Below are 12,199 nucleotides of genomic sequence, written 5' to 3'. Positions count from 1 at the left end.
GAGTTGTATGCACCTATCATGTAATCTAATTTTTGAACATTTCCATCACCCTCCAAAAGAAACCTTGTGCCTATTTGGAATCACTCTCATTCCCACCCCCAGACCCATTCAACCGATAATTTACTTCTTACCTCTATAGATTTGCCTTTTGTAGACATTTCATATAAATGGGATCATACCGTATGTGGTCTCTTGTGTCTAGCTTCTTTTATCTAGCGTAATGTTTTTGAGGTTATGCAGTAGCATGTATCATATTGCCAAAGAATATTCTATAGTATGGATATACTACATTTTATTTATCCATCCACCAATTAATGGACATTTGGTTTGATTCCACGTTTTCGCCGCTCTGGCTGATGTGTGCATGTAGTTTTAATTTCACTTGGGTGGTTACCTAGGGGTAATTACCTGGGTCATATGATGAATCAGTGTTTCAAAGTAGCAGTTTCGAATTTGACAATTCCACCAGCAATGCATGAGGGTTCCAGTTTCTCCATATCCTTGCCAACACTTGTTATTATTGGATACAAGTCCTTTATTGGATATATGATTTTCAAATATTTTTTCCTAGTTCATGGCACGTCTTTACTTTTTTAATGGTGTCTTTTGAAATGCATTATTTTTTATCTGAATGAAGCCCAGCTTATTTTTTTCTTTTATCAATATACTCTTTGGTGTCATAGCTAAGAAATCTTCGCCTGACCCAACATCAGTGTCTTGATGCTTACCTAAAATCTTGTAGGCTTTGTTCAACAGGAAGTGACCAGTGACACCTACTATTTAGTGCCTTGTTTAAACAGATGAAAGATGAATATGCACGTTGTGGCCTGAACCTACTCTAATGAAAGCTTGCCGACAGTTTTCCTAAGGTCGTGAAGGTGCCGCAGCCAGACTGGACTCCTCCATCACCATGCCATGGCCTTCTTAGCATCTCTTCCTCATCTTAGTGCCTGCCAGCAGCAGAGGAAGGAGAACATAGGTCTTTCATGTACCTTTTTGTACTATGAGGTAGCACTGTGCCCTCCTTACTTTTTCAGAGCCTTAGGTAGAGGACCCTACCCTGAGGTGCCACAGCTGGAGGAACACAGCCCTTCTCTTTTTATAGGTTTTAGAGTGAGATAGCGGGACAGTAGCTCACTCTCAGGCAACAAAAAACCAAACAAAAAACCACCCACTACCTTAGGGTTTTGTCCTAAGAATATGCTGGTTGCAGCCTCTGTAGGTAGACACCAGGCGTCCCTGAGAGCTTCTGATAGACTTGATACTTCTCCCCAATCCTGTTGTGTCTCTCCTGCTTTCCTAAAATACTAAGTAGTTTGTGTCCACTTTCAGTTCTGGATTTTTTCCCACTGCGTTTAGACTGGGAGAAACGTTATCAAATCCCAGCGTCATGAATGCCTGATTATCACTTGTAACTTTTGTCTCTTGAGCCTAGAAGGCATCTCTTGTGTATAAATGACACTGGACGTTAATATGCACCCTAAACTTGAATACAGTGCACATCTAGTAACAGCTTGTATAAAACGTGTTACTCCCCAAAGTAGTCCTAACACCTTATAATTGAAAAAGTGAGTTATAATTGACCAAATGCTTTCACAAATATGATCCCTTTTGATCCTCACATCTCTGTGGGGAATTACTGCTCCTTTTTTTAAAAAATAAATTAATTTTATATTTATTTATTTTTGGCTGCGTTGGGTCGTTGCTGCGCGTGGGCTTTCTCTAGTTGAGGCGGGTGGGGGCTACTCTTCTTGCGGTGCGCGGGCTTCTCATTGTGCTGGCTTCTCTTGTTGCGGAGCACGGGCTCCAGGCGCGCGGGCTTCCGTAGTTGTGGCACACAGGCTCAGTAGTTGTGGCGCACGGGCTCAGTGGCTCCGCGGCATGTGGGATCTTCCCGGACCAGGGCTCGAACCCGTGTCTCCTGCATTGGCAGGCGATTCCTAACCACTGTGCCACCAGGGAAGTCCCTACTGCTCCTTTTCTACGTATGAAGAAAATGTCTGGACTTCCCTGGTGGCACAGTGGTTAGGAATCGCCTGCCAATGCAGGAGACACGGGTTCGAGCCCTGGTCCGGGAAGATCCCACATGCCGCGGAGCCACTGAGCCCGTGCGCCACAACTACTGAGCCTGCGCTCTAGAGCCCGTGAGCCACAACTACTGAGCCCACGTGCCTAGAGCCTGTGCTCTGCTACAAGAGAAGCCACTGCAATGAGAAGCCCGTGCACCGCAACGAGGAGTAGCCCCCGCCCGCCGCAACTAGAGAAAGCCCACGTGCAGCAACGATGACCCAACGCAGCCAAAAATAAAATATAAACAAAGAAACAAAAAAAGACTTGTCAGAAGTCATTTATCCCCAAATATAGGATTTCTAACACCAAATTTGATGCCTTTCATGTAGCATCATGCTTCCTCTCCAAAGTAATAAAACTGAATTTTGGTAATTTTAAGAATATTAGACATGCCATGTTATATTAGACCTATGGTTAATCTATAAGCAGTCATTTACATTTTGAATGAGATCTGTAGACAGCGATATATATTCACTTTTTAGGACTTATTTCCTTCTCAAGCTTCTATTTCTTGCTACAAAGTAAAACGTTTTGTTTCCTGTTAAAGGAGTTCTAGGCATTGTCAGTGGGTAAGGTTTGTGGTGGTAGCCAGAGTACAGAGATCCTGAACGTGGGGACATCCTTTTGCCATTAAATTTATACTGTGCCCGAAGCTGGGTTGAATAGTTTTAGGCTGTTTGAGGTCCCAGGAAGACTCTTTGCCCACCCAGGGAGCAAAAGGCCCAGGAAAACTTCCATGTGATTTTAGCTTGACCCCATTTACTGGATGATTCATCCCTTCTTTCCTTAATTCCACGCCAGCTTTCTTCACCTAGGTTTTCTCCTTTTCCCGAGACCATTCTTATCGTGATCTCTTGTTTCACCACCTGTGGCTTAGGACCATATTTCTCCAAGTGTGGGCCCTTGAGCAGAATCATCAGTTTGTTAGAAATAGAAATTCGGAACCCACAAAATCTGCTTAGTCAGAAACTCGAGGGGATGGGGCCCAGCAGTCTGTCTTTGACACACCTTCCAGGTGATTCTGATGCATGCTCAAGTTTGAGAACCATTGGTGCAGTAGTTAATTTTTTTTTTTTTTTTAAGCATTCCTTTAACCTTTCAAAGTGATTTATGAATTTCATCTGACTTACCACCCTTTAGGACAGCATTTTTCTCGCAGTGCTTTGTTTTTGGCCAAAATAAAGGGTTCCGTGGTCAGCTGGCATGGGAAAGACTACATTCTCATGCGTACTTACTCTGTGCCCCCCATACCCTACCCCCAAAGTAGGTTAGTGATTCATAATTCACAGTGGCATTTTGAAGGATTCTGAGATGTACTGCATAAAGAATCTAATAGATTAACTTTGACCTATTCACCCCCTCCCCCCCCCCCGCATAAACACCTATCATCATCCCATGAGCTAATGTTGGATAGGACACCTCTGTGACCTTTTGGTTTAGGAGTTTCCTTATTCTCTTTTGGTCAGTCTTTGTGTGTTTAGATGTACTTCTCTTTTTGTCTTTGCTTATTTATTTCATTGCTAGTTAGACTTGCTGGGTCTTTTTTCCTTTTGCATTCTCAATATTAATTTGAAAATTTTGTACTTGAACTTTCTGTAACACATCTTTGAAACGATTCCTTTCCTCTTTCTGTCATCTGGTCTCTGAGTGATTGTCTGTTTGTTTTCATGTTTCTTTAGAGTGTTAGCCCTGGATTGGGTCAGATAACTTATGGGGAGTACTTACAATGAGTTTTAGGTCTTGTACTTGTGAATATTTCTTTTTTCCATTTATGCTTTTCCCATACTTATTTTTTTGATAGGCTTCTGTGACCCAAGTTGAAATTTTATAATAATTTACTTTGAACAACAGAATAATTTTTGTTATCTTTCTGTATTCTATATTGAAATGGTTATTTTCATACTTTTAATAAGAATGCTACTTTGGTACTACTGGTGGTTATAATGGTTTCAGCGGTTTTTTTAATTTACTTAATAGTTGATGTAAGATTTTTAAGCTTCATTGCTTGTGATAGGGAATTAGCAACTAAAATAGTATGTTAACATTTATCTTTTCCAGTGAACCTACTCAGAAATTCACTTTTCCTTCACAGAATTTGTAACAGAACTTCATATTGCCTTGCAGTGCTTACTGCATACAAGCTATGCTCTTGTTTCTGCTTGCAGGCTCTTGCCAGATGTCATTTTGTCAATGACACCCATTCCTACCACTGCATTTGAAGTTGCAGACCTCCTTCCCCACACTACCTGTTCCCCTCTCTACTTCATTTTTGTCTTTTGTGTTGATCAATATGTAACAAACTATGCATTTTATTTATTCATTGTGTTTGTTCTCCTTTAATACAAGGTGAACTCCCTGAGGGCAAGTGTTTTCATCTGTTTGGTCACTGCTTTACCTCTACTGTCTAGAACAGTGTGACACATTATGGATGCAGAGTAAGTTTTTTATTGAAGTACAGTTGATTTACAATGTTAATTTCTGCTGTACAGCAAAGAGACTCAGTTCCATATATATGCATTCTTTCTCATACTTTTCCATTATGGTTTATCACAGGATATTGAATTTAGTTCCCTGTACTGTATAGTAGGACCTTGTTGTTTATCCATCCTATATATAATAGTTTGCGTCTGCTAACCCCAAACTCTCAATCCATCTGTCCCCCACTGAATTCTTGATTTAAAAAAAAATTTAATCTCAGGAGATGTAGAAAATGCATTCCATAACATTCAGTATCTATTCATGATACAAAATGAACAGACTATCATTAGAAGGTATAAATATTCAGCAGATGTGATATTTAATGGTGAAACATTGAAAACATTCTTTTTTAATATTGGAAACAAGATAAGACGCCTTTCACCAACAAGATAAGATAATCCTTCTTTGCAGCATTATATAGGAAGTCTTACACAGGAAGAAAAAGAAGAATTCTTAGCATTGGAGAAGAAGAAACTGCTATCACTAGTCATTGAGGATATCTTGTCCCTGTAGAAAAACCAAAAGAATCTACAGATGAAGTATTCGAATGAATAAAAGTGGTTAGCAAGTATACTGCAAACAAAATCAATATACAAAATCAATTGCATTTCTGTACTCTGCTACAACTATTTAGAAAAGGCAATGAGATACCATTTATAATATTATCACAATTATAAAGTACCTAGGAATAACTCTAGCAAGAATAGGCAACAACTATATGGAGAAAATTATAGAACAAAGACACTTAAGAAAAACTAAAGGAATGGAGAAATAAATCTTATTTCAATAGAAAATTTCAATCTACAGAAGATGTGATTCTCCCCAAATTGTTTCAGAGATTTTATGACACTAAAATGAATTTCCTTCACCTCCCTCCCCCACATAGAACATGCGAGCTGATTCTTAACAGCAAATGGAAGAGTGAATTGGGGATTTTTGACCTACTAGATATTAAGACTCGCTATTATAAAACTCTACCAATTAAGACAGCATGGTACTGAGCAGAAATAAAAATAGATGATTGGAAGAGATTAGAGAAGCCAGGCGCACAGCCGTACATTTATGGTAAAGAGGAATATATAAATATATATGTATATGTTTTGGGGGTCAGCCTTTAAGTTCTCTCAGCAAATTATAGTTATACATTGCAGTGTTATCAACTAGTCACCATGCTATATATTAGAACCTCAGAACTTATTCATCTTATAGCTTAAAGTTTGTAGACTTTATTTTTTTAGAGCAGTTTTATGTTCACAACAACATTGAGTGAAAGGTACAGGGATTTCCCATGTACCCCCTGTTCCCACATATGTATAGCCTCCACCATTATCAACTACTCAGCAGAGAAGTATATTTGTTACAATTGATGAATCTGCATTTACACTTCATTAGCACCCAAAGTCCATAGTTTACATTAGGATTCACGCTTGGTGTTGTATGTTCTATGGGTTTTGACTAATGACATTATCCACCATTATGGTATCACTTAGTTGGAATCAAAGAGTATGTAGCCTTTCAGATTGGCTTCTTTCACTTAGTAATAAGCATTTAAAGTTCTTGCATATCTTTTCATGGGTTGATGGCTTATTTCTTTTTAGTGCTGAATAATATTCCATTATCTGGATGCACCAGTTTGTTTACCCATTCATCTACCGAAGGGCATCTTGGTGGCTTCCAAGTTTTGGCAAGTATGAATAAAGCTGCTATGAAACATCTGTGTCCAGGTTTTTTATGTGGACATAATTTTTCAACTCCTTTGTGTAAATACCAAGGAGTCCGATTGCTGGATCGTATAGTAAGAGTATGTTTAGTTTTGTAAGACACTGCCAAACTCTCTTCCAGAATGGCTGTACTATTTTGTATTCCCACCAGCAATGAATGAGCGTTCCTATTACTTCACATTCTTGCAAGTATTTGGGGCTGTCAGTGTTTGGATTTTCATTTTTCTAATAGGTAGGAGCATTGTCATTAATTGGCGGAGGGGGGGGAACAAAGGAAGTAACTCAGATATTCATTAATATCACTAGAATGATCTTGATTAAGCATGGTCAGTCCCTGAACTAGTGTCCTCCCGGACTGGGGAGTGCAGCGCGGGGCGGGGACTCGCAGAGAGGAGAACAGCGCATCAACCCCAGCGGGAGGCGCGCAGGTCTCGGGATGCGGAAGGCGGGCCGGCGCCGCGCTCCTCTCCGCCCCCGCGAGCGAGACGGTCACGTGCAGCGGAGGGGCTGACCTCGGCGGGCGGGCCTGGGAGGGGCGCCGCGCCGGTGGTTCAGGGTCGCCCGAGGCTAGGCGCGAGGCGGGCACTTGCGCAGCGCGGGGCGGAGTGCGAGCCGAGGCCGGAACCGCCGCGGGTGGGGAAGGGCGGGGAGGAGCCTGGGAGCGCGCCGGCCGCCGCAGGGGGAGGGGCGGGGCGGAGCCGCGGCGCGCGCGCCCGTCGGAGGGGGAGGGACAGAGCAGCCATTGGGCGCGCTCAGGGTGGCCGCTGCGAGCGTGGGGCGAGCGTGGACCGCGGCGCGGCGGTGCGACTCCATCCCCGGCCCTTCTCCCCGCCCCAGGCGAGGGCACCGTGTGGCGGCGGCGGCGGGGCCAGCGAGGCCGGAGGAGGCGGCTGTGCCCGGGCATGGTGGTCTGGGGCAACGCGGAAGGTGAGCGACCCCCGGGCCGGCGGCGGGGGTGGGGGCGGGGTGGGACTGGCCTCGCGTCGCCGGGCGGCGGCCCAAGCGCGGGCGGCCTGAGGCGGGGCGGGGGCGGCGCGCCGGCCCGGCCCCCGCGGCCCTTGGTCTCGCGGCCTGGGCGGCCCGCGAGAAAAAAAAAAAAAAAAAAACTTAAAAATTGAGAGTTGCATATATAATAAAATGGCATGAAACTATACACAAGCATTGTCCCAAAACCAGTTTGCTGGTTTTGATGCTGTAATATAGTTAGGTAAGATGTAACCATTGGAGGAAACTGGATGAAGCATACATAGGACTTCTGTGTACTATTTTTGCAACTTCTTTTTTACCTCTGATTTTTTCAAAATGAAAAAAAAAGTCAACAATTTTAGTGCTGTTTTCTTGTAGATGAAATAGTGTCCCGCCATGAAAGCAATGAATTACTGATAAAAACCGAGGGCTACATCTCAAAAACATCATATTGAATAAAAAAGCAAATAGCATAAAAAGATATAGTATAAAACTCAGAACATACACCCTAAACAATATGTTATTTAGAGATACAGCTATGAGAAAACTAACAAGAAAAGCAAGTGGATGATAAGACACAAACTTGAAGATAATGTTTATCTCAAAGGACTAACGGAGGGTATGTGACCAAGAAAAGGGATTCAGGGTCCTCAAAGGTGATTGTAATGTTCTTTTCCTTAAATTTTTATTAATCACTATTTTATAACAACTCTGAAGTCTTAAAAATGTATAAACCTGATCTTTAGCATTTAATAATCACCTTTATTGAAAAGAGTAAAATTAAGTGAAAGGTGAATAAAATTCAGCAACATTAAACATGTTTGATAGAGCATATAATTATAAGAGCATCTAAGAGAAGATTGGGTTCTAGTTTAAATTCTGGTCTGACTAATTTGGGGTTAGTAGGTTTTGGTCAGTGGTTTTTGAAGGGCGGTCCCTGGGCCAGCAGCATTAGTACCACTTAGATATTTGTTAGAAACGTAAATTCTCAGACCTTACCCCAGACCTACGCTCTTGGGGAAGAGCCCGGCACTCTCTATTTTAACACAAACCCTCCAGGAGGTTCTGATGTGCACAGACTTTTGAGAGTCACCAGGAAGTTCAACTTTCTCACCCATAAAATTAGAAGCTAAAACTAGATCAGTGTTTCCCAAAGTGTGGTAGATGTAGTACTGATCATGTGCAAGATGTTTTTAAGTGATAGACACATCACCATTTAAAATTTTATTTATTGTAATGTTTGTTAGACTAGTACAGATAGCTTACCAAACCCGTAAGTTCACTGATGTTGTGTCGTACATTGCTAAGTTAAAAAAAAAAAAAAAAAGGAAAGGAATCAACTTAATGTAAATATAAATAATAAGGCAAAATAGTAAGGTATGTATAGCAGAAAGTAACACAGCATTGTAAATCAACTATACTCCAATAAAAATTTAAAAAGTAAGGTGATATGAGAATATCACAAAATTCCTGGGGTTAGTTCTTAGATATTAAAGTTTCGGTAGTCCTGAAGAGGATCAATCTTGAAAATATTTTCCATTCTAAAATTCTGAGACTTCATATGCTTGCTTTTCTTACAGATCTGCCTCCTTAATTTTGCTTTTTAAAATTCAAGCTAACACGTTAAAAATTTAGTCCACACAGCTTGTGTTGGGAGAGGAATGGCCTGTTACTGCGCTTTTGTATTGGGGGATACTTATCTGAGATTGAAAATTTAACCATAGTTAATGGAAAGTGTGGATAATGCACATGCGAATCATTAAAATTAAATATATTAAGGAGAAATCTGTTTTGAAAACATGATTTAATTTTAGAAGCACTTTCTTTCACTACGTGTAGTATTTATAGTGGAGTAGACAGATGGTTTTATGTAAGGAAATGAAATGAGGTTTGTGGACAGTAAGAAACATATTTTGATAATTAGGGATTTAGACTTTGAAAAGTCTATACAAGTTATAAACAGCTACAACATGACCGGCCCTTTTGTTAAAAAGTAAATTTATTTATTTATTTATTTTTGGCTGCGTTGGGTCTTTGTTGCTGTGCGTGGGCTTTCTCTAGTTGCGGCGAGCGGGGACTACTCTTCATTGCGGTGCGTGGGCTCTAGGCGCGCGGGCTTCAGTAGTTGTGGCACTTGGGCTCAGTAGTTGTGGCTCGTGGGCTTAGTTGCTCCGCAGCATGTGAGATCTTCCTGGACCAGGGCTCGAACCCGTGTCCCCTGCATTGGCAAGTGGATTCTATACCACTGCGCCACCAGGAAAGCCCATGACTGGCCTTTTTAACTGGCATTTTAAATAGCTTTTTTGAGATGTAGTTCACATACAGTTCACCCACTTAAAGTGTACAATTCAGAGGTTGTGTATAGCCAGAGAGTTGTGCAGCCATCACGGTGCACAATTCTAGAACATTTCATTACCCCAGAAAGCAACCCTATATCCATTAGCAATTATTCTCCATTCCCTCTACACTCTCAACCCTAGGCAACCACTTATCTACATCTTATTTCTATGGATTTGCCTATTCTGGGCATTTCATATAAATAGAATTTATATTTCATATAAACATAATGATATGTAGCCTCTTGTGACTGGCTTCCTTAATATAATATTTTCAAGGTTCATCCGTATTGTAGCATGTATCAGTACTTTATTCCTTCTTATTGCTGAATAATATTCTGTTCTATTGATATTATATGTCACTTGATGGACATTTGGGTTGTTTGCCCTTCTTGTCGTTTATGAATAATGTTGCATGTATGAACATTCATGTACAAGGGTTTGTGTGAAAGTATGTTTTAATTTCTGTTTTATACCTCGGAGTGGGATTTCTGGGTCAGATGATGACTGTGTTTAACATTGTAAGGAACTGACTGGATCTAAAATGCATTCTCATTTAAAGCAAAATTACAAGTTTGCTGAAAACTTAAATACATTTCTGTTCTAATTTATAATAAGGTACCAATTTTGTTTGTCAATGGTTTTATTACAGAATATCTCTCTAAAATGATATTTGGCAAAAATCATCATTAAAATACATGTTTTTGAAAACAGCAGCTTACAAACGGCTGTTCTACATCACAATTTATCATCATTTATGAAAATTGTCACATCTTCTGTGACATGGTTCTTTCTCTGCATATTTTATCGCTGCCTGTGTCATTTAGCATTTAGGGGGAAAAAATGTCATGGAATCTGCTTCCTGAGCTGATGATTGAATTCAGATTGTTTTGGTTGACTTTTACAAATAAATTACATGTTAAGAAACTGATGGTAGTTTTTTTTCTAAAATTCTCGTTTCAGCAATAATAAAAATCATACTTCTAAAATAAAAACATAACATTTTGTAGTCTAGCTGCATCTGACACTTGATATTTTGCTGTGTTGCCCTATTAATATTTTGAAGTTATAAGGAGAGATACTATTTTGTGTAATGAGAATTTATGTTCAGTAAATTGTTAATATTTGACTTTGTCTTACTTTCTTCTAATGCTTTCCTAAAGGCTTATGTACTAAATTACCTACCTTTAGATTTCTTTTTAGGAAAGGTGTTCAAGATATTTCTTTTTCATACCTACTTGTGAAATGAGGTTTTTAGCACCTCCTTGTTATGAAGGAATATTTCTGAAAAAAATAAGATAAACAACTAAATGCAGTGAATAGCTGAAGTAATAGAGAAGTGGTAGTATAGAAAAAAGATGCTCCTCAGGGAAGAGAAAGAAAAAATACCAGTTGGACTTGAATGGATAAGATTTATTTAAAGCCTTTCATTGCTGCATGGAGGATAAACAAAAAGAGTAGTAAGGCAGCATGAGGCATTCAGTGTCCTTGTAAAGAAGACAAGAAATATCCTTAATCTCTGAATCTATAACTATATGATTCTACACATAGATCAGCTAAAATCATCCTTTGTTTTATTTCTAGTAGGGATAAGCTGTTGTATGCACAATATTGTAATGGATGTTTGTAGTGAAGACTTGAAGCATTTGGATCATTTGGGAAGTAGACTCAGACAGGGTTTATTGTGTAGAATACTTGTAAGCATGTGCCCTTGGGAACAACATAGTGGGAGGGAGGCAGAGGCGTCAGGATTGGGCAGAAGCTTACGTCAAAGTGTCTCCTTGGCCAGCCTTCCAAGAGAGGTTTGTTGATAGCTTGGATGTGGGGTATGACAGAAAGAGGTGTCAGGATGATTTCAAGGATTTCAGCCTAACTAACTAGAAGGACGAAGTTGTCATCAAGTTCATCCTTTGAAAGGAGGTTTGGTGGAGAAGATCTGGAGTTAGTTGGGCCTGTTAAACGTTCGAGATCTGTGAAACATCTATTGGCAGAGGATGAGATGAGTTGGTGAGTCCATATGTGAAACTGGAGCCCAGGAAAGAGGTCTGCAGTATATATAAATATGGGGGTGGTCAGCATAGGATAGATGCTAATTAGACCAGGAGACTAGCTGAGACCACCAAGTGAGCATGTGTAGACTGACTTGAGGATGAGACAGGGCTGAGTCCTGGGACACTTCAGCGCTTAGAAATTGGGGCAAATAGGGGAAACCAGCGGAGGAGACTGGGATGGAGCCCCAGGACCCAGCACACTGCTTAACAGCAGTGGGTAGTAGATGTTTATTTAGTGGATAAATGTCCAAAGTGGAGGGAAAATAACATGGGACAGTGATGAATTTTATTTCTCCAGGTAGAATAAATTAAAAGGTGAAAAATAGGATCAACTTTTATCTATCTCATCGGTGAATGGGTGGGGAGTGAGTCATGGAAATTAGAATAAAAATAGATGTGTTCTTTTCTATAAAAATAGATGTGTATACATATAAAATAGGAACCGTTCCTTTTAATAAACTGAAGTATTTTTAATGCAGTTACTTTCTTTTAATCTTTATGGTACCTATTGTGCTTGTGTGGCTAATTCTTCGAGAAACTGTATAAAAATGTCCCTTGTGTATAGAGATGAATCCAA

At 40.3% G+C, this 12,199-nt stretch overlaps 2 protein-coding genes across 2 annotated transcripts in view; one reads left to right on the top strand and one right to left on the bottom strand.

The window, feature by feature from the left end:
- Positions 1-12,199, bottom strand: part of LOC137759783 (ELKS/Rab6-interacting/CAST family member 1-like) — a 901,087-nt gene that overhangs the window by 645,764 nt on the left and 243,124 nt on the right. The window contains 1 exon segment of the mRNA XM_068536391.1: positions 10,737-10,766. Coding sequence (XP_068392492.1) covers positions 10,737-10,766 — 30 coding nt within the window.
- Positions 6,993-12,199, top strand: part of LOC137759781 (ELKS/Rab6-interacting/CAST family member 1-like) — a 167,669-nt gene continuing 162,462 nt past the window's right edge. Inside the window, exon 1 of the mRNA XM_068536390.1 lies at positions 6,993-7,196. The gene's annotated coding sequence lies outside the window, so the exon portion shown is untranslated. The remainder of the gene's footprint in view (positions 7,197-12,199) is intronic.

This window comes from Eschrichtius robustus, chromosome 2, assembly GCF_028021215.1.
Source record: "Eschrichtius robustus isolate mEscRob2 chromosome 2, mEscRob2.pri, whole genome shotgun sequence".
Taxonomy (NCBI): Eukaryota; Metazoa; Chordata; class Mammalia; order Artiodactyla; family Eschrichtiidae; genus Eschrichtius; species Eschrichtius robustus.
Note: the sequence above shows the minus strand (reverse complement) of the source record. Positions and strands in the feature narration are given on the sequence as shown.